This window comes from Amborella trichopoda, chromosome 9, assembly GCF_054954075.1.
Source record: "Amborella trichopoda isolate Santa Cruz 75 chromosome 9, AtrichopodaSantaCruz75HAP2 v2.0, whole genome shotgun sequence".
In the NCBI taxonomy this organism is placed as follows: Eukaryota; Viridiplantae; Streptophyta; class Magnoliopsida; order Amborellales; family Amborellaceae; genus Amborella; species Amborella trichopoda.
In genome coordinates, this window is record NC_142344.1 from 55,590,298 (window position 1) to 55,613,094 (window position 22,797).

General features: G+C 36.7%; 1 protein-coding gene across 11 annotated transcripts; it reads right to left on the reverse strand.

Annotated features, from left to right (window-relative positions):
* Positions 1-5,431: 5,431 nt before the first annotated feature.
* ABCB28 (non-intrinsic ABC protein 8) lies at positions 5,432-14,548 on the reverse strand. 11 transcript variants are annotated; one of them, XR_016041574.1, is made up of 16 exons: positions 14,014-14,529; positions 13,189-13,376; positions 12,843-12,866; positions 11,888-11,989; positions 11,437-11,527; positions 10,986-11,086; positions 10,590-10,640; positions 10,304-10,432; positions 9,588-9,625; positions 9,183-9,453; positions 8,285-8,433; positions 8,098-8,187; positions 7,585-7,719; positions 6,985-7,041; positions 6,860-6,916; positions 5,432-5,983 (listed from the first exon to the last, which is right to left on the reverse strand). XR_016041574.1 is itself a non-coding variant. In XM_020675721.2 (16 exons), the coding sequence occupies exons 1-16, from the start codon at positions 14,420-14,422 to the stop codon at positions 5,747-5,749; spliced, it is 2,154 nt and encodes a 717-aa protein (XP_020531380.2). In that variant the 5' UTR covers positions 14,423-14,548; the 3' UTR covers positions 5,432-5,746. The 11 variants fall into 11 exon arrangements, 4 of the variants coding, with proteins under 4 accessions (XP_020531380.2, XP_088704401.1, XP_088704403.1 ...); XR_016041576.1 differs by having other exon boundaries at positions 7,830-8,187; XR_016041575.1 differs by having other exon boundaries at positions 9,183-9,461.
* Positions 14,549-22,797: the final 8,249 nt, after the last annotated feature.

A 22,797-nucleotide genomic window follows, 5' to 3' on the forward strand; every position in this document is an offset into this window, starting at 1 on the left:
AAAGGTAAATTTTGACAAAACACAACGGTTAAAAAAGTAACTGTTTTTTTTTATAAAAAAAATGAGTTTGTGACGAGAGGTAGTTTCCAAATTTTCTAAAAAATATAATAAAATATAAAAAGAAGTATTCATGGCCAAAATAATAGAAAAGGTTGGAAAGTATTTTTGACCATTTTGTTATTTTGTTTTCGATAATCTACTTTGTTCTTGTATATGTGAACCATCATCTTTTAACCTAATTATGAATCTCTCACCCATGTATTTTTTATATGACTTTATGCCACTTACTACTGTTCTTCCCTCAAGACCCTGTTTTACTCTCTTTAACCACCTCATCTCATAAGTTTTATTTTGTATTTTTTATTCTCTCACTCACATAAAAGGAAGAGGTGAAGAATGACATAGAGTTATAAAGGTGATCCAAATTGACGGGAAGGAAGCGTTCTGATTTGAAGCGAATCTTTGAGTGTGCAACTCAGAGAGTCAGAAAAAGTTTATTAATCAGGCTGTATTGTGGGAGTATTATTGCGAGTACTATTTGTATCTCTTCTATCGAGACGGGAGCGTTAAAACACTTCAAAGAAAGTTGAGTTCCTCTCGTTCTTTCATATTCCCGATAATTTTATTTCTCAATAACTTTCGAAATTTGATCAAATTCCTACCATAATCTAATTGGGATTGAGAGGATTTTTTTAATTCTTATGGGTATTAAAGTGAGGCTAAGGTCCGTTTGGGTACATGGAAATCTATTATATGGGTATTAAAGTGAGGTTAAGGGCCGTTTGGGTATCTGAAAATCTATTACATGACAATAGATTATAAAGGAATATGACATTTCCACTGTTTGATATGAGATAAAAAATTTATTACGCTTGGGTAATCTTTGAGAAATCTTTACAGGTGATATGAGATGAAAAATTTATTAAGCGCTTGACAGTTGGGAATCTTTACAGGTAATTTGGGTAAATATTGGGCGCATGTCTCTCTACCATATCCACCCTTAAAAAAGGTAAATATCTCCATATCCCATATTTTTGTTACCTATTTCTTAGAAGACCAAAGGATTTAGATTCTTTGACTGTATAAAGTCTCTATGTTTTCTATCTTCCAACCTCTTAGCCTCTTAACCTATGTGTGTCTCTCTCTAATTCCCCAAGCGCAGAGCCCACACTCGAATCGTCTCTCTCCCTTTAACATAACTCTCTTTCTCTCTCCACTTTCTCTCTCTCAAATACCCAAATTGCATAACCCACCCTCCTTATTGTCTCTCTCTTATCTCACCATCAGAACTCTCTCTCTCTCTAAAAATAAGAAATAAGAGCTCTTTGTAGAGAAGCACCAGGAAAATAGCCCCACATAAACACTTCTCAATCCTTCTCCTCCACACTAACACTAACTCCTTTTCCCACAACTCCTTCACCTCTACTCTTGTGCATCCCAAACAAGTAACTCTACCCTAATTTTCAGACTAAAGTGACAACAAAAGGCTTAGGTTCTTCCCAAACAAGTAACTCTACCCTAATTTTCATACTAAAGTGACAACAAAAGGCCCAAGCTCTGAACCAAAGGTAAAAAGTATCAATTCTTTATGCAAAAAAGTAAACGCACCAGTTCCTTATACAAAAAAGCTCGACTCTCTGAAACCAATGGGCTCAAAATGCCTTAATTATTGAAAATAGATAACTCTCTCTCTCTTTCTTCCTCTCTCCATAAAAAAACAGTATCTCTAAATATTGGATTTGAGAATCAAATGTGCTCTCCGATTTGGGTATTTGAGAGAGAGAGACGGTTCTGATAGAGAAAGCGAGAGAAGAGAGACGATGGGGAAGGTGGGCTCTACAATTTGGGTATTTGAGAGAGTGAGAGAGAAAATGGCAAGAGAGCGACGAGGGGAAGGTGGGCTCTACTATTGGAATATGAGAGAGAGAGATGGAGCGTTTTGAGAGAGATACGAAGTAGGTCAAGAGGTTAATAGGGCATTAGCTTTTGAATAAAAAGAATCATTTTCTAAATTGTTTAGGACAAGAATATATGGTCAAAGGGATCTAGGGGGTTGAAAGATTTAAAACATAGAGACTTTATGCAACAAAAAATAATCTAAATCCTTGGGTCTCCTAAATTGTTTAGGACAATAATACATGGTCAAATGGATCTAGGAGGTTAGAAGATAGAAAATATAGAGACTTTATGTAGCCAAAAATAATCTAAATCCTTGGATCTCCTAAGAAATAGACAACAAAAATAGGGGGTATGGAGATATTTACCCTAAAACATGCTAAACTGTCATTTTCCCTATTGAGTAACTTACTGAAACGACTCTACTCTCTTTACTGGTAAACCCTAGAACCATAATAACATGTTTGTCTTAATAACCGGTTTGCATAGATGGTCCCTCTTTCACTAAGCCCGCCCTCTCTCTCTTGAGCCCTGATAACTAATTGATTTGCATAGATGGCCTCTCCCCCCTAATAACTAATTGATTTGCATAGATGGTCTCTCCCTCTCTAAGCATGTCTCATCTCTCTCTTAAGCCCTAATAACGTATCCTCTCTCTCTCGAGCCCTAATAACTGGTATGCATAAGGTCATACCTCCCTCGCTCTTTAACAAGTTATTTTGGTATGGATAAACCCTATTGCAATTACCAAACCTTCTAGTTTACAAGTTATTTTGGTGTGGATAAGGCTTATCACAATAAAAATATGTTATTCCAATCATATTATTTTTATTCCAATTATATTATTTCAATGACTTATCACGTTGAAACTAATCTAATCATGTTAGAAGACATCTGATTCCATGTAAGTGCCAAAGATATGCAAAATAAGTTATTACTAAAAAATATTTTTGGAATGGTGATGATGTTATTATTAGAAAAATCTTTTTGGAATGGTGATGATGTTATTATTAGAAAAATATTTTTGGAATGGTATGATGATGACTTTAATTCCGCATTTCAGTGAGATTTTGTGACAAAAAAAAGAAAAAAATAATAATTTATAGGCAAGTGTTGATAAATATTGGTAATACATTTTCCATATTTCTTCCCGACATAGCCAAACACTATCAATGCATTTCTTAAGTTGCATCTAAATACTTCCCAACAAGTAACAGTCTATTTGTGGGTAATGTATTAGGCAGTAATCTATTACATCAGTAATATATTTCACAAACAATATATTTCCAGGTATCCAAATGGCCCTTAAGAGTTTTTGAAAATACTTGTACGAAACTGTTCCAGGTTAAAGGGGAGTTCTGCCAATTTTTCCGGACAAGGGTCTCAACAAAGGGATGGTATAGCATCCACCTCATACGTGGACGCTTCAAGGGTGCACAAGCAGATTCAATAGTTCACATTGAACCATACGGCATCTAATGATCGAAAATTAACTTTATTTTTTATTTTTATTTTATTTTTAATTTCACAATTATTTTACCTGAAATTTGTGATGTATATATTTTAAATTTGGGCACCAAATAATAATAATAAATAATAATATATTAAATAAAATAAATTAACTAAAATATCCTTACTTGAGGGTATTTGGCCAATTATTTTATTTTTAAAATAATATGTCTTAAATTTCAGGCAAAATAAAATTTTAAATAAAAAGAAAAAGTTTATATAAAGTTGCAACCTTAGAATTCCAGATGTATCTCAAAAATCCATTAAAAAATGTTGTCTTAACATTGAGAAACCCTCATCTCGACAACGAGATGTATGAATATGAAAAAATAAAAATTAAAAAATTAAAAAAAAAAGATTTTAAGTTTCAAGAATAGTGCATCTTGCAGCACATTATCTAGACCGTAAATTTTCAAGATTTTCATATATTTATAAATCTACTTGATTTTAACCATTTTTAGAGTTTAAAATTTTATAGTTAAATATGAAAATAGATTATCAGATAACCCTAAAAAAATTTTACACAAAAATTACATATTATGATAAAATTTGGAGATGCGTCTTAATTAGATTGTTTAGAGTTGCAACCTTATAGAAACTACACCCTAAATAAAAATATATAAAATTAAATTTGAACCGATAGATGTTGTATGGTGAATCTGAACAGTAAGAAGGGAATTGTGCACCCTTCTTACTGTCCACATCATGTGGACGGGAGACTCTCTTTGCTAGTCTCCCAAACTTTTATAGGGCAATCGTCAGGTTCATGCGTGGTGTATATACACACCATGATGTGTGGTATGGTACAACATGGGGCATTCATAGCCATTCTAGTAATAAAACTATTGATCTTGACTGTAGCTTAAATATATGGTGTACGCTCTATGGCACACCATGGGGGTATTTACCATCCATTTCGATTGATGGACGGTGGATATGTGCCTGGCCTGACGCCATGGTGTACCACATAACATACAACAGCAGTGTATGTATACTTTGTACTCAGGAAATTAGCCCCAGGCTTCTATAAAAGAGCTCAACCAGATGAAGGACTTGAAAATCCACAATATGGGTCAGCATTGAGAGAGAGAGACAAAGCCATAAAAACAAGGAAAAGTTTTTATAAGGTGAGGACCTAAACAACCAAATGAAGGCGTACCTAAAAAATTCACTAGAGGAAGTTTCGATATCTAAAAACCCTCAAATTGATCATCACGACCTCAAGATATATAGAGGTGGAAAAAAATAGATTTCAAGTTCGAGAAGTAGTATATCTTATAATGCATTATATAGGCTGACAATGCTCAATAGTTTCAAATATTTCTGCTCAATCTATACTATTTTTTAAGCTTTAAATTAAAGCGCACCTAAAAACTTCATTAAAAGAGAATCTTTGATGCCCAAAAATCCTCAAATCAGTCATCTCGATTCACATGAAAAAAAATGGATTTCAAGTCTTGGAATGGCACATTTCGTAATGCATTGTTTAGAGTATCAATTTTCAAGATTTTCAAACGTTCATAGATATGCTCAATCTACACTATTTCTTAAAGCTTTAAGTTTTATAATTAGAGATGAAGGCTATCACAGAGATTTTAAATACTGAAACAATTTGAATGCGTGCCTTACTTTGATTGTTTGGGGCCTCATCCTTCTACAAACCACATCCATAAAGAAAACCCCACCAAGCTAGAGAACCATTCAAATATACTATTCTCTTTCTAAAACACACCAAAGGAGATATTATGTAAGATCCAGAATAGTATCCCAGAAGAAAAGATGGCACCCCCAAAGATGAGAGATTAACATGAAAGGATAGAGCCTACATACAAATTCTCCAACTGATCTTGAGTGAGATAGAGCATATATAACGTAGTTTAAATGCAAAAAGAAAGAGAGATATTTGTAATTATCTGTATCATTGTCAAAGCCTTTTCCTAACTAATTGGAGTCAAGTATACAAATTGTGATCTGTCATTTTGCTCTATTAAGGGTCATACCCTCAATGAGGTCATAAGTTCTCATATGTTTGTAATGATGAATTCTGTAAATATTATATCGTAACTCAATGAATGTCTATTACACATATTTTAAATTTCTTCCAAACTAATACAATCGGTGGGTACATGCATAGACCCGTGCTTGCATAGTAAGAAGAATTCAAAGAAACTAAGCTATTTCTACACATAGTGAAAAATGAAACACAAAAAAGAAAGCCACAGGTGATGCCAATATTACTGATACATACCTTGTTCCATTAAGAACTATAAGCCGACACCGATGCCAATATTACCGATACATGCCTTGTTCCATTAAGAACTATAAGCCGACACAGCCATCATCATTCAAAAGCAAGCCTCTGTGTATCAACCAAAGAAGCATATTGACCCTTAAGGGCTAGCAACTCGGAGTGGCTCCCAAGCTCCGTAATCTTTCCTTGTGAACATAGAGCAATCTGGTGTGCATTTTGGACAGTGCTTAGCCTGTGGGCAATGACCAGCGTGGTTCTCCCTTTCATTAGATGGTTTAGAGCACCTTGGACTAATCTTTCACTCACTGCATCTAAGGCACTGGTGGCCTGGACCCATGATGCAAACACATGTCAGGTGCTAATCCTTAATGAACATGGGAACATAAAAAAGACACAACAAACGGATATTACTCTATAGTCCAATTGACTATAAAAGCCACAGTCCATTGGATGATGTGATGGAAGCGGAGTCGGGAACCCAATGCTTCTTTACAAACCATCCATTATTTCTTTAGAAGGTCATGAACCAAGTGGGCTATGCTTCTTCCATGATTTGTGGCTTCATCTAGTCCATAGGATTAGGGTATGCTATCCCTTAAGAAAATGCCATCGGTTTCAATGATAAAGAGAAAGTTACTGCCTTTCAGGAGAAATTTACCAAACTGAGAGCCGTTTTGTAGGAAAAACGAAGGCAATTAGTGGACTAGGATTATGGTAAGCTATCCCTTAAGAAAATGCCATCGGTTTCAGTGATAAAGAGAAAGTTACTGCCTTTCAGGAGAAATTTACAAAACTGAGAGCCGCTTTATACGAAAAACAAAGGCAATTGTACTACGTTTATAATTACAACGTACCCATCTAAATGAGAAACCTGCAACTCCTCTCTCTAATGACATGCATTATATGGGGACGAACAGAGCTCCAATAAACCATTACTGCCCACATCTGTCTCTCTCTCTCTCTCTCTCTCTCTCTCTCCAAGGGGGAACAGCTGCCATGACAGCCCCTCCTCTCTCTAATCAGGAGAGAGAGTACATGGAAATATTGATTTTCATATACAAGGGGCAGCTTTCATCAGCACTTTCTTAAAAATGTGGCAGCTATCTAAATCTTTTAAGAGGTGTCATTTGCGTATTTTACTCTAAAACTTGTGGTATATGTATAGATTTTACTTCAAAAAAATATTTGCTTGCATGAACATACCTCGTCAAGTATCAAAATCGGGGCATTCTTGAGGAGAGCTCTAGCAATGGCTATTCTCTGTGCAAGAAAAGAGTTAGTTGGTATACCTCAATTTTGGTTATCTCAGCAAATTTACCCACATTTACCTGTCTCTGCCCTCCACTCAACAAGCCCCCACGTTCACCAACTGGTGTGTCATAGCCCTTAGAAAAATACAAAGCAGTAATTAGAACTATTCAAGTAACTAATTCATAGGAGAAAGTAATGGGTCTACAAATTCCCCAAAAGCCCACATACCAAGCTTAAGGAAATTTCTATACAGAATGCGGGGTCAAATCCCAAATTTTGATTCTAAATTTCAGCCAAAAAAAGTTCATAAAAGAATAAATTTCTTAACAAGAAAATGTATTTTAGACCATATTCCTTGGATGTCAGCAATTATCAAATCTAAATTTGTATAAAAAAATACCTGTATCTGTTTTTCGAAGAAAAAAAGAGTTCTATTTCAAATAGACATTTCTTAAGTGACTCTGGGCAAACCTCATGGACCTAAACCAAATCTGACCCAAAATATTGCAAAACAATTATAATCCATTTTATATGCTTTAAAAATTAAGAACATGGAGGCACATTATTAATGAGATAGAGAATGTTTATGTTATCAGCTAGTGTGTGTGTGTGTGAATGAATGAGAGAGAGAGAAAGAGACAGACAGAGAGAGAGAAAGAGACAGACAGAGAGAGAACCTGCGGAAGAGAGATTATGAAATCATGTGCATTTGCAGCTTTTGCAGCCTCCACAATATCCTCCTTAGAGACATCCTCATCTGGCAACCCGTATGCAATATTTTCTCCAACCGACACTGAAAACAAGATGGGGTCCTGCAAGCAAGATAGCAAGAGAAAATGACAATGTTCATTACCCAAAAAAGAAAATGACACCGATCGAAAAGTTTCAAGTTCCTGATAAAAGAGAAAGTTAAAATCGGCACCAGATGTCACATGATCAACTGTAAGAGCATTCCTGGCTACATTAAGTGGCTCCCACATTGAACTGGGTGACTCTCAAAGGATCATTACATACCCAAAAGGAAAAGAAAAGGATATATCATTAAATATATGATAAAACACCAAGGGCATAAAGTACAGCTCAAGATTGAAAACCAGATTATAGTCAAACTTTGGAATAATAACGAACTACTCTCCAAGTTGTCTAATAATCAAAATAATGTGTATCATAATTTTAACTTGAAGCAATACCTGATTCACTATTGAGATAGCTCGGGCCCACTCACTTTTATCAAATGCCCGGACATCTTCTCCACCCACTGTTATGCGACCTTTGGTTGGCTGCAAATATAATACATAATATCTACTAGATTGGTTCACCATAATAGAAGTGGTAGTTAATTACTAAAAGAAGAAATCTAAAAGTACACAACTATACCTCATAAAAGCGCGCCAAAAGCTGCACAATTGTGCTTTTCCCAGCACCACTCGGACCCACAAGAGCTGTTATGGTCCCACATTTTAGTGTTAGGTTCAGACCATTGAGGACATCGACATCAGATCTCAATGGATAAGAGAAGTACACATCTGCAATCCCAAATGAGTAAACTGTATTAGTCAGTAAGAAAAGTATACTGTAATCAAATGGACTATGACTTAGGGTCAATAGTCCACTTGGATCACCACCATCCCAATGAAACAATGAGTTGTGATGGAGAAAGTGGCATCCACCAAACAGGATATATCTCCTAATGGTAGGTCCTGTGATGCACAGATTCTTGTATATATGCTTAACATTCGCGTGTTGTGTTGTTTAAGCACTGTACTAATACTGGATGTTGCACTTGCAAATATAAAATGAGATAATTATAAAAAATATAACACAAAATAGGATATAATATCAATATATTATGCATTATGATAAGGTCACATATGTATTAATGTCTGATGCACCAAATGTGTGTATTACACAAGACTAGAAAATATATTTGTTGATGTGTTAGATAGGATACTCGTACTTGTATCCACGTCTTGGATTTCAACGACTGCCACTTCGTGTTCCCATTCTCAGCATATGTATTCATATAATCACATCCATATCCATATCTGGGCATATCAGGATCGTACCCACTCTCTCTCCATGACTGCCCACTATGGTTTTCCATTATCCATTGGATTGTAAAGTAGTTTTCCCAGTTGATATTGTCAAAATAGGTGAGATATATCCCAAAAAGAAAGTACAAGGCATTTGATTAGGAAATAATTTATTCGTAATCAATAAATTATAGTTCTTTGAAAAAGAAAGGACATTAACAATGAGAACAAATTGTATGTACCTTCAAGACAAACATCACCAGACCAAGCAAGATGGTAGCCACTGGAGGTTGTTTTCTCCAACCTATAATGTGTGATTGGACTTTGAAGGTATTCACCATCCTTGTATAAGGAACCAAGATTACCAATATCCAGGCTTCCTCTTTGGGCATCTCTTTCCAGACCATAAGCCAATGATTCATCAATTTCAGACCCAGTTAATACAGAATTAATTCGTTCTACAGCTGCAAGTGTTCCACGCAGATCTCCTAGTGTGTTAACACATCCTTGTACCTGAAACACTTCAACCAAATAAATAACAAGACCATATGAAACACTTTAAATGTACAAATGAGCAAGTTGAAGATTCAGCACAAAGGCGTAACTAGAGTTGCTCACTCACTGCAAAGGTTAGAGTGAATGTGTACCCAATGAAAGAGGTCATGGTTCCAAGAGAAAGCTCCCCCTGCAAAAAATGTATAATATTTCTTAAGAGAACAGGCTGATTTAATAATTCTATGTCATAATATAACTTCAAAAAACTTAAAATCATTAAAACCATAGCCTGCATGCACAATGCCTGGAAATTCATGTTGTAAGCATTAAACTTTTAAATTTATAACTCCTATGCATTTGAAGATAAGAAAAAGAAATACCAACACACAAAACACGGAAACAGAAAGCCTGGGCACAAGGATATTCAGGCTTTCCAAAGATAAGCCCATCACTTGAGCCTACTGGATTTTTGGGCAAGGTGTCAAAAAGCACTTTTGGGAGGATAACTATTGGGTTTTGTTTTTATAATTACTTTCACTTTTACTTTTGTAACACCTGGTCTCTCTCCACCACTCTCAAACATTGATTAGATGGTGATGACCCACGTGAGTATGGATTTCATGACCATGAGGATTATAGCATAATTTCCAGAAGTTTTTAGAGAAGAATGGAGGTTCAATTGCATGAACTAAATCAGCTTCGGATCAATTCGCATAACTTCTGCAGGAAATTAATGCCTCGCCTTATATGGAGTTTCTATTTCATAACCCAATGACAAGTAAAAGTAGTTCTAAAAGGCATATACACTACTAAAAATACTCACTGCTAAGTAGTTCTAAAAGGCATATACACTACCAAAAATACTTACTGCTTTTACTTTGCTTCCACCGAGGCAATATAAAGCCATCAAAGATATATAGACCATGACTCTGGTCAGTGATTCATTTGCAGACTTCAGGATTCCAAGTTTCATTCCACTGATCTTGTAAGGAAGAATCTGCCACGCTTCACGGAAGAAAATATTGAATATTTTACTCATCAATGATTCTCTCGTGTATGATTAATGAAACTTTAATCAGTAATGATTTAGGGAACACTTGTAAATTTTAGTCTTTAGGGAACACTAGGCAATTTGGGAAGTCTAGAAATTTTACCTGATTAATGAACATCGACATTTGTCGTTTCTCACCACTAAAGGATCTCACCTATGATAGAATTAATCAAATTTAGAAGAATCAGCGTCAAAGTAATGGGAACCCTTACAAAAATCCAACAGATTATGGCAAAACCATGGCCTATTCGGTCGCCACCATCCATTGAAATTACAGATAGCGATGGAGACAGTGGGATCCATCATTGGGGCCATGTTCTCTTCTGTGACTCCTACGCTTGCTCCATCGCCGTCCATCATTTCATCGGATACCTGGATAGTGATGACCACAATAGACCATGGTTTTTCCACAGTCCATCAGGTTAAATCACTTTTTTCCTCATGTTATATAACAAGTTTCCCATCATCAAGGCAATCAATCACCAGTTTAATGACTTACAGTACGAATAGCAGAAAATGTTTCAGTTGCACAATCAGAAATGCGAGCCTGAGCCAGTCCATGAGCTTTGAAGAGAGGTACAGTTGAACGCTTGTACATAGCTAAAAACCATGAATAGAATAAAAAAGAGGAATAATTTTTTTGAAAGAAAGTAAATTTTTGAAAGAAAGTACATTTTTGAAAGAGCTGCCTTGACTCTATATGTGGATGCATACATTGGGGAATGGGCAGGAATCAGCAATCAAGTAAACAGGCTGATATTAGGATAAACACAAAAGAATAAGTAAAATTCAAATACAAGTACGGTGAACAAACAGGATCAATAGATAAACACATGCTTACATTGGTTCATAGATGTTATATGATTATTAGAGATGGAAAATCCCAAAAAAAGTTGGGAAAAAAGGAAAAAGAAAAAACAACAGTTGGATCCAAGCAATAAATTCTTTACCTACAAAACCCGACACAGATAGCATCAGCAGGCCCAAAACAGGAGCAAGTTGGATTGATAGCGAGAAAAGTATGCATATTGTTCCCATAACCTACAAAGATGAAGAAGAAATAAATTAATAAGAGTGACAACTGTAGATCCAAATAAATCAGATTGATAATTAAATAAGAAACTATTAGAAAGAGCAGAAGCACAATTTGCAGAGGAGAAATCTGTATCTTTGAAATTTTTTAGATATTATTACCGGCATAGACCATATTTCTGCATGCATTTGCTTTTATGTGTTATTTTGGTTTACTCACCAAGATAACAGCATAACCATATGAAATAGAAGTGAAAAAAGAAGGCAGGACACTTGAATATCTATCAAGTTTGAACAACGATATGCCGCATTCATACTTGTCAAAATAGGCAATCTCAAGCCACATTTGTATAGCTTATAGTAGCTTGCCTCAGAAAAAGCTCTAAATCCACGATCCCTTGAAATATTTTCACTAACAACATCTTTCAGAGAACCCAAATCAGAGGTCAGCAGTCCTGTTAGCTCACCGACCTGAGAAAAGATAAGGTGCACATAAGTCCTATTCTGGGTATATGCAGGGATAAATTGTATTCTTTCAGACAAGTAGTTGAATGACAATAGAGAGGACACCCACAAGCATGCATAAACACATGCATGCAAGCACACACTCGCCCGTGTATGTGCATGCCCACATCTGCGCATGTGTGAGCAACACACACCCGCACATAGAAAGAGAGGGGGAGAGAGAGAGAGAGAGAGAGAAAGAGAGAGAAAGGGCTTATTTCAAGGCCATCTCACACACATATGTACTCTTTTATGTTCCTTGATTGAATATGACAATAACATGAAAATGCTTTGCAATAGGCTGGTTTGTCTCTCCTCAACTGCAAACATATTTCAATCTAAGAACTAGAATAAAAGATTTGTGTAAATCCTGGTAATAGCATGCAATAAAAGTAGAGCTCCCAATTTTAGCATGTGTTACATCCAAGCAAACGAACCAATTACACCAAGAAACCAGTAGATATCATCATCGTCAGTGCCTAAAAAACCAGTAGATATCATCATCATCATCATCGTCAGTGCCTAAGAAACCAGTAGATATCTTGGGGCTAATTGTCAATTTTGTCATAGTTCAGTACCATATATTTGGCATTGGAAGATGCGTATCATGTCAGAGCAATAAATAATGACAGATCCCATACATCAAATTAACCATAAAATTCAATGTAGTTTGCACTTAGGAGAATCTATATAGGTTATAACTAGATGACTTTCCAACTGATATCACAACTTGTCAATTTATAATTTGTGCCTATGTATTATTTAAATAGAAATGAAAGATATGACAGACGATTAGAAAAGGATGAGATGAAAATGGCACCTTGTATCTATCGAAAAACTCTACCTGCACAAAGAAACAACACAGCAAATTATACTAGAAAGGAAAAGCGCAAATGGATAAAATATCAGAAGTATCTTGACAAGCAATGACAGAAACCTTGAGAGATAAAAGAATCCAGTATAAAAAGCACAGTAATGAGAATGGCATTTTTTATGCACCAAAGTGATATGCTTTCCTGTTTGATAAAAGCATGTTTACCTTGTAGATATCATTATCGCTGAATGCTGATGATGTTTGAGAACATAAAAAAATTTCCCAGTGTGGTCCAGAATATGCAATGGGTTCATACATAACTTATTAACAAGCTAAAATAGAGGAATCATACCTTCTGAACCAATATCCTCCCAAAAATTCGAACTCTTAAGGCTTTCATCACCTTTTCCCACATAGTGTTCATGTTTATGACAAAAATAATAGTGAAAATTGGCTCTAAAATATACAAAACTCCCACTTTAGTGAGCACGTCCCATAAAGACTCCGGCCTCTTCCCAATAAGTACCTCAAAAAATTTTCCTGTGACAGATAAGTAAATAACCAATTAAAATTGTCAGCAGAGGTAAGCTATGGATAATCATATTCAGTAAAAAGTGTATTGAACTCAGTAACACTGTCAGCAGTTTGGCAAATAGAAATTTGTCAACAATAGGCCTGTAGCAACAACTGGAAAAAAGAAACATACATCAGACACTAATAGGATTCTAACTGAGTGAATAGTGCACAATCCAAATAGCCAAGCTTAAAAGAGGAGAAGCTTGTAACTTCCATGAAAAAGGTCTATATCATTATCACCTACTTATAAATGTTAAAAAAAAAAGTTAACTTCTAAATAAATTGAGAAAAAAAAATAGGTAACTTCAAAATAAATTGACAAAATGCAATATACAAAAGACGGCAGAAGATGTTCCATGTGTATTCTAAGGAATCCATTATTTACCATGAAATTTTACTCAAAACAAAAGAACTCCATTAAATACAATTTCCAATACAATTAGCAGATTAACCAAAAAAAAAAAATCCTAACATCCTTAGCCACATTCATATTGACCAGTTCAGAAGCTAAAGTTACATAAAAAACAAAACAAAACAAAAAACAATTAGATTTCATAAACAACAAATAATTTGCTACAAAATGGGTTCTGGGGGGACATACCAGAAAGCAAAGGCATGGAAAGAATACATGCCGTACAACCCAATAAAGAAACAACTGAAACTGCAATTCTCAGCCTGTGCTTAATCAACAAAGTCCCAATAAGATCCCAACTCAATGGAGGAGCAGCTTTAGCCCCCAAATAACTTTGCTCTGCAAAACCCCCACTTTCAAAACCTCTGGTATATGGGTCTGGAGCAGGAGGAGATATAAAAGCACCCATGATTCTAGCGTTTCCATTTGTTGAAGTCCTTGACCTCAAAACCTTAGAATTAGCTCTGTTCAGACAGTGTAATCTTGAGGTTCTTTGATAAGGTTTAAAAAAGGGGAAGGGGGGTACTTTTGGACATGGAGAAAGGGAATTGGGCTTGAAATGGTTTAAGGTTTGGAGGTAGAGATTTGCAGAAGCCATGGGAGGGGCAATAATGGTACTTAGCTTTTCTTTCTTTCTACATGCACATAGTTTTGATGGGCTCAGCCAGGCCAATTATTCAGGGGTGTGGTTTCTAGAAGGTTGCAAACTTGAACACACCTCCAAATTTGGTTATATCATGTAACTTTCGTATACAAAATTATTAAGATTATCTTAAATTTTATTTTTATATTTAAATATAAAATTTTAAACTTAAAAATTAGTTAAAATCTAGTAGATCTATAAAATATGAAAATCTTGAAAATTGATGATCTAGATAATGTGTTGCAAGATACACTATTTTTTTAACTCAATTTTTTTTTTTTCATATTCATACATCTCGATGTCGAAATGATCAATTATAGGATTTTTAAACATTAAAACAATCTTTTCAATAGATTTTTGAGGTGCATCTATAATACTACATTTTAAAGTTACAAAAAATAAACTTTTTCCATTATTTAGTTGTGCAGAGCCTATATTTTAAAAATTACCTTATTGAACAATGGGTGTGGTTTGTATAGAGCCTAAGCTCTAAACAATCAAATTAGAGACAACCTTCAAATAGTATCGAGAATGTGGTTTCAATACTGAAAATATTTGTGATAGCCTTAAAATATATTTTCATTTTTATTTATGAAGTTTGAAGCTTCAAAAATAGTGTAGATCAACATATATTTGAAAACTTGAAAATTAACCGTTCAAAAATGCGTTATTGTCTCATGCTAGACCACATTTCTACAATATATTGTTCAGAGGTACAAAACATCTAAATAGGCGGTCCATTTAATGTTTTCTTGATATATTATTATTTTTAGTTTTTAAAAGTTATTTCTTTTTCCAATCTCATGTTAAATATTATTTATAGTTTTAAACTATATATTTATTTCTAGGCGGGTCGCGTGCTAACCGCGGTAGGTTAAATGGGTTGCGTTGACTGAGAAAATATCTGCCTTTAATAACTACTGTGCCCCTGAGTAAATAACTTCTTGGCTCTGTGTATTGAGCAAGGCAGAGCCATGGCATGTTAAATGGGTTGCATCTACAGTCATGTTTGGAGGTCACCAGCCCAAGCAGTGCAGTATAAAATTTGACGGTTGTTATGTATCAGTTCACTGTGTAGAGTATATGAAGAATTATATCAATAGCACGTATGTTATGCTCTTACTTCTACTTGCTAAATCAAAATAGCTAGTTTGGGATGATTTTTCATTCTGAAATTTTGGGAACCACCTAAGGCCAGCTAAGGCATCATTGGGCCAAAATAAAATAACTGAGGGGCAGTCATTGTGGTTGTGTGGCACAAGTACCAAACTTGGGTCCCCAACTATATCTGAACATTCCATTTGGGCTGAAAGGTGAAAGCTAAACTCTATTTTATCCCATCTTCTCTTGGCTCTCTGCGTATTCTCTATAAGATAATTGTTGGTCTTGTTCCGATATAGATCTACATAGACCAGTTCCATAGCTGAGTGAGAGAGAGAGAGAGGCTTTTTAGTTGATTAATGAAGTCCTTTATTCCAAAGGTTACTTTCAATGGTTCTGAGGTTGTTGTTGCTCGCGTTCGGCGAATTGTGGTAGGTTCCTTTTGTCTCCTTTTGGTCTATACAATTGGGCTAAGAGAGGATGAAACCTCTCATATTTGCCCGAGGCTTTCCGTTTAGGTAGTGGTACGGTGGATTTTATTCTGCAGTCGGATCGTGATGTGGTGAGTGCTTGGAAGGAGAGGTTTTATAGAGTGTGTGGGTCCATGATGACTTTGATCGCTTGGAGTCCGACGATGCATTCTTCCTTTGTCAATAAGGAATTGTTCTGGGTTCGTTTATGGGGCGTTCCCCTTCATGTGTGGGATGTAGCAATGCTTAAAGATATTGCCAATTTATTTGGTGAATTATATGATATTGATCATAACATTCTGAGGGGTTCATGTGCTTCCTTCGCTAGGGTACAAATTCGTCGTATTGCCGGAATTCCTTGGCTAAGACAAATCAAATTACAGGTGGGCAAGGATTGCTTTTTGATTGACGTGGTTGTGGAAAGTATAGATATGGGGATGATAAAAAATTTTGAGGTGCCAAATAGTTATGACATGCTCAAAAGTATTGTAAATCCTATAGGTCTGGTGGAACCAATTGGTAATGTGGAGGCTACACGTGCAGGGAAAGATTGGACCGAGGTGTGTTGGCGAAAATCTCCGACAAGATTCCAGTGGAATCAGCAAAACAATGGAATTCTGGCAGTGGAGTTTGAGCTCTATCAGTCGGATAATTTTAAAATGGGCGGAAAAATCTTTAATTCTAATCGACGTGATTCTAAGAAATGGAAGTCGGTTTTTAAATGTTTTAAAATCACGCAAAGATCGGTTCCAGTAAGGCGCTTACTGGATTGTATGGTAAATTATGTCAAGTCGGTGGCGAAGATCCCGGAGGAGAGCCGATATCATGCTGGGACTATATCGAAACCTCATATTACCGTGGGTTCACCAGATGAAGTTGGTGAAAAGTTATGTTGGTTAAGGACGGTGAGAGTTGAGAAAGTGGCAGGGTGATGTCGGGGATAAATGCAGCTGGGGAAAAGGAAACTCAAGGGTTCAAAAAACCATTCCCAATTCTTGCCCCGCCTGTTTCTCTAGTTTTTGCAGCGTCTAAACAGTTGGTTGGGCTTTTGATCTACGCAATCTTGATGGCGGACATACTAAGATTTATCCCATGCCGTAAAGGAGCAAAGAAGTGCTCTGTTGTGGGTGATAGACCTCGTTTTGATCCTTTGGAAGTGGATGAGCAAGCCATGGTGGTTGTTTTTTAGGCTGAAGTGGAGCTCAACGTAGGTTCCCTGTCTCTTCATAATCTGGGGTTGGGGAAGATTTGGTGGAAGAACTAGGAGAAAGCGCGGAGGATATTTCGTCGGAAATGGTTGATGACGTACATGACAGTGTTGTTGCTGCTTTGGCAGATGATGGAGTGGAAGACCCCTTGTCAACACTGGTGCCCATGGAGCCGGCAACCTCAATTGCTTTCTTCCCTCGTTCTCTAGTGGTACCAATGGGATCAATGGGGGTTGATGATGCGAAATGTTAAGAGATAGGGGCCATTTTGGATGATTTGGGAGCTGAGTTTAATGATAACGTCCCCATTGGTGTGATTGTTCAAGCAATCAAAGAGAAGAAGAATGCTACGAAGGTAGGTCTTGATGGAGTATGTATAGCAAATAGGTCCAAATCGAAGCCTAAGGGTGTTCCTGATGCTCGTGAAGGTACTGAGAATTATGAGAATGTGGAGAAATCGCAAGCCCAGTGCAGTCAAGGTCCCCTAACGAACAAATGAAAGAAGTATACTTCTGTCAAAGGTAAAGGGAAGTGGTCTGCTGCCCCTTCCAGGTTCTCTAGCAGGCTAAGGACCAGGGGTCCTAATCTAATTATTAGGGAGCCGAAACTGAATGTGGAAGCTCCATTTGAAGTTAGTTCGAAGTCTGGCTCTGGTGAGGATGATGGTGATAATAGCGCTGATGTTGAGACGGCAGTACCTGATTTTGAAGGTCCAGGTTCTTCTTCTTACTTTCCTTAATGTCAATTCTTTCTTTGAATGTTAGAGGGTTAGGGGGTGCTAGTTGTAAGAGGGATGTGCTTTTCTTAACTACGAAATTTAAATCTAATGTTGTAATTTTACAAGAAACTAAACTTCCCAGCCCTAATCTTGTTGGGGCTCGATGTGTTTGGGGCTCTGGAGCAGTAAGTTTTGATGAGATTGACTCTAATGAGCTTTCTGAGGGTTTATGGGTGTTATGGAATCCTCAAATTTTGCATTGTTTTGAGGTTTTAAAAGGGGAAAGATGGATTGCTACTATGTTTGAAGGTCCAAAACCAAATTGTGTAGGGGGTTTAGTGAATGTTTATGGCCCAAATGATGCTTCTCTAAAATCGGTTTTTCTTGATGATTTATTGGTGTTTTTGTCTGGGTTGAATATACCTTTATGTGTGGGTGGGGATTTTAATTTAATCAGATGGCTTGAGGAGTATTTCTAAGGGTATAGGATTAATTATTCTATGTTGTTGTTCAACTGTTTTATCCAACGTCTTAGTTTGGTGGATCTGCCTTTGCAAAGTGCTTTGTTTACTTGGATGGATAATTACCCCGGGAATTTGGTTATGACCAAGATTGACAGGTTCTTGCTGTCTTGTGAGTTTCTTGCAAGTTTCTCCTTGGCGTTGGTCAAAACATTGCCTAGGCTATCCTCCGACCACACACCTTTTGTTGTTGTGCTTGAGGTCTCAGTTTGGCAGTCCTAAGCCTTTTAAGTTGGAGTGAGGTTGGTTATTAGAGGAGGGTGTAGTGGATATTATTAGAAGGACTTGGGAAAGTGTTATAACCTTTGGTTCTCTTGATTATCAGATGCATAAAAAACTGCTATTTGTGAAACATAAGTTAATAGCGTGGAAGAGAGATATTAAGTATCAATTAAGAGCTAATATTGACCAACTGTTGGATGATATTCAAGTTATTGATCACCGTATTCAAAATGGTGGTGTTCTCTTTGACTTAGTGGGTAGGGAGCGAGTAGGAAAAATTAAATCCCTCAAAGAGTTGCGCACCTCTGAAGAAATATATTGGAGACAGAGGTTTCAGGTGAAATGGCTAAAGGAGGGCGATTTGAACACCAAATTTTTTCGTGCTATAGCGAGTTCGCGTAGGAGATAGAATGATATCTCAGGGATCACTATTGCAAGGGTAGTGTAAGATGACTTGGAGATGCGTAATTTAGCTATTATCGAGCACTTCTATAAGGCCTTTTCATCTGGTATTATTGCTACTCCTCGTTTGGTTCGTGTTCCTTTTAGAACTTTATCAGCGGAGCTGGTGGCTGGTTTGGAGGTGGATAAGTCAATGGAAGAACTGAAAGCCGCGGTTTTATCCCTGTCAGGGGATAAGGCTCTAGGACCTTATGGCTTTCCGATTTGCTTTTTTCATAGGTTTTGGTCGTTGATTTCTGGAGAGCTGCACGGTTTGAAGCTTCCTTGAAAGGGGTGAGCTATTCAGAGAGGTAAATGGCACTTTCATTGCCTTAATAATGATTAAGGAACAATATGACATTAAGCATATTTCGTTGTTCACTAGTCTCTACAAAATTGTTGCTAAAGTATTGGCTTTGCAGTTGAAAAGAGTTTTAAGTGGTTCAATTTCATGTCCTCAAACTGCTTTCATTAATCATAGACTTATAACAAATAGTATCCTAATTGCCCAATAATGTATTCACTCTAGGAAGGAGTGTAACGAGCCTGGAGTCGTTATTAATCTTGATATGGAGAAGGCTTATGATAGAGTGGAGTATATTGATGGAAACTATAAGGAGCATGGGATTTGGGGAGAAGTGGCGTAAGTGGATTTTGGCTGTGTTTCGTCAGCTAACTTTTCAATTCTTATTGATGGTCGTCCCAAGGGAAAATTCATGTCTTCCAGAGGCCTCCGTCAAGGTGATCATATTTCTCCTTTCCTCTTCACTGTTTATGCGGAGTAGTTTAATTTGATGATCTCTATTGTGGTCAATAATGGACGATTGGCAAGTTTCTCTGTGGGACTCAATGGACCGGTCATTTCTCATATGCAGTATGCCAATGATACTTTGTTATTTCTGGACGCAAAAAAGGATTATATGGAGTACTTAGGAAACTTCTTGAGGTGTTGTGAAGTGGTTTTAGGTCTGAAAGTTAACATTTTAAAAACCTATTTGATAAGGGTGAATTGCAATGGAGGCTTAGCAAATGATTTGGCACAGGTTATGGGTTGTAAGGTAGAGTAGTTTCCAATTACTTATTTGGGCCTTCCAGTTTTTAACTCCAGACTGCCTATCTTTGTATGGGATCGAGTCATCCACCGTGCGCAAGTTAAGTTGGATATGTGGAAACCCAAGTACTTATCAATTGGTGGACGTGCTACAATGGTCAAGTCGTGTATGGCTAATCTTCCCATCTATCAAATGTCCTTTTTGAAGATATCTTCCATAATTGTTAAGAAAGTTGAAAAGATGATGTGTGATTTTCTATGGGATTCCTTTGAAGATTCGAAGAAATTCCACCTATTACGATGGGATAGAGTGTGCACTCCCAAGAGTGAAGGTGGTGTAGGTATTTACAGGTTGACTGTCATGAATGAAGCTCTATTGACTAAGTGGTGGTGGCGTACATTGATGTTCAAATATCAACTTTGGTGTAAGGTCCTCATTGCTAAATATGGTATTGATAGGTTTGGTGTGTGGATTGGTGGTGGTAGCTCCAGTGCATCTAGATCGGTTTTTTGGAAATATATCTTTTTGTTCAAAGCTTATCTTCATAGAGATATAAGATGGTGTGCTAGGAGTGGTGCTCGAGTTCCATTTTGGCATCAAAAGTGGTTGGGTGATAGCCCGCTGAAATCCTCCTTGCCAAATCTTTTTTACCAAAGCTTCCTTCCTTAATGTGTTGATTAGCGAGATTGTTCAAGGTGGTGGTGAGCAAGTGGTACGGGATATGCAGTTGCGGTATAATCAGGTCTCTGGTATGGTGGGTAATCAGGTATCTAGCTTGCTCTCTAAACTTGATGAGGTAGTCTTATCTGAAGTTGTGTCTGATGAGCTTATTTGGGAGCATAGTAAGGATGCTGTCTAATCAGTTAGTGCTATGTATTCAATGTTGTTTCATGATCAGCCTTGATAGTCCTTACCTTAAATCTCCCAAAATTGGAAGTAGCCGATCCCTCATAAGGTTCAGTGGTTTATGTGGTTGGCTGGCTTGAACAAGGTGCTCACGATCAACAATCTCATTAAGAGGGTTAAAATATTCCCAAATATTTGCTTACTTTGTAAAGAGGATGGGGAGTCCATTGCGCATTTGCTTATTCATTGTCAATTTGCTACTAATATTTGGTATTGGTTTTTTGGAAGGGTTGGTTTTAGTGCATCTTTGCCTCATAGTGTGTTAGGTATTGTTACCCAGTCAGTATTGCTTGGCGTGTTTAAGGTAGGGATCAAGTTATGGCAAATTATTAGAGGTGCTATTTGTTGGAAGTTACTGAAGGAGCGGAATAGACAGACCTTTGAAGGTATTTGTCTTCTTTTGAAGAGTGTGATCCAACTTATTGTACATACGTCTTGGAGCTGCATGTCGGTTCTAGGGGAGGAGAGTCAGATAAGAGAGGTTGATCTAAGGCTCAATTTAGCTTAGCCGGTATTTATGAGAAGTGTTAGGATGAGACAGATTGGAAGTTGGACACCCCCTGTTTTAAGTTGTTTGAAGCTGTATTTTGATGGGAGTTCTCTTGGTAACCCAGGTCCTTAGGGGGGGGGGGAGGGGGGGGGGGGGGGGGTTGTTCGTGATTGGAATGGTGTAGTTGACTTGGCCTATGTGGGACCTATTGGCACAACTACCTCTAATACGGCTAAATTCTAAGCTCTGCTTAATTTCATAAGGTTTAAGAAATTGGTCCACTGATTATGGTTGAAGGAGACTCCCTTAATGTAATTCAGTGGTGCAATAAGGAACAACGTGTGCTGTGGATTTTGCACTCGGTCTGGCTACAGGTGCAAAAGCTTACGAAGATTTTATCCTTAACTTTTAGGCATGTTTTTCGGGAATCCAATGAGGTTGCATATAAGTTGGCTAAGAGCGGCATCTCGATGGATGAGGTTTTTATTCTTAATGATGTAGGGGCTGTATGATGTAATCTGTTTGTTTCCTAAGTAATAAAAGTGATAACTATCGTCAAATAAAATAAAATAAAATAAATGAACCCCCTTATTTCAAACTTTTTAGGGGCCTTTATGTCGCTCCAAGTGGAACAAATAAAGAACTAAGTCAATACCAGTATTTGCAAACTCGGTCTGTTCAACTCGGAACCGGGCACTAGACAGTCCAATTTTGGTGGTCAGGCCAGGAATTTTTAAAAACGATATATATATATATATATATATATATATATATATATATATATATATGTGTGTGTGTGTGTGTGTGTGTGTGTGTGTGTGTGTGTGTGTGATCCAAAAGAATAAGGGATTTATTTATAATGTGTTTTTTTAATGATTTTTATCATTTTGGCAAAGATTGGAATGTGTTTTGGCTATGAATACTTATTTTTACATTTTTCCATATTTTTGATTTTTTTTGAAAAATACCCATGGTACAAATCGATTTCTTAGAATCCACGTTTAATCATGCTTTAAATATACTTTTCATAATTTTTTAGATTTTTTTAATACTTTATTGACCAACTGAGACCTGCCTGGTCAGGTTGGTATACTGGTTAGTCAGACTCAGCTTTTTGTTGGTTTCGAGGCCGATTCGATTTCTGAAACACTGGTCAAGACTATGGGCAATGAGGTTTCAAGCAAAGTTATCAATATCGTAA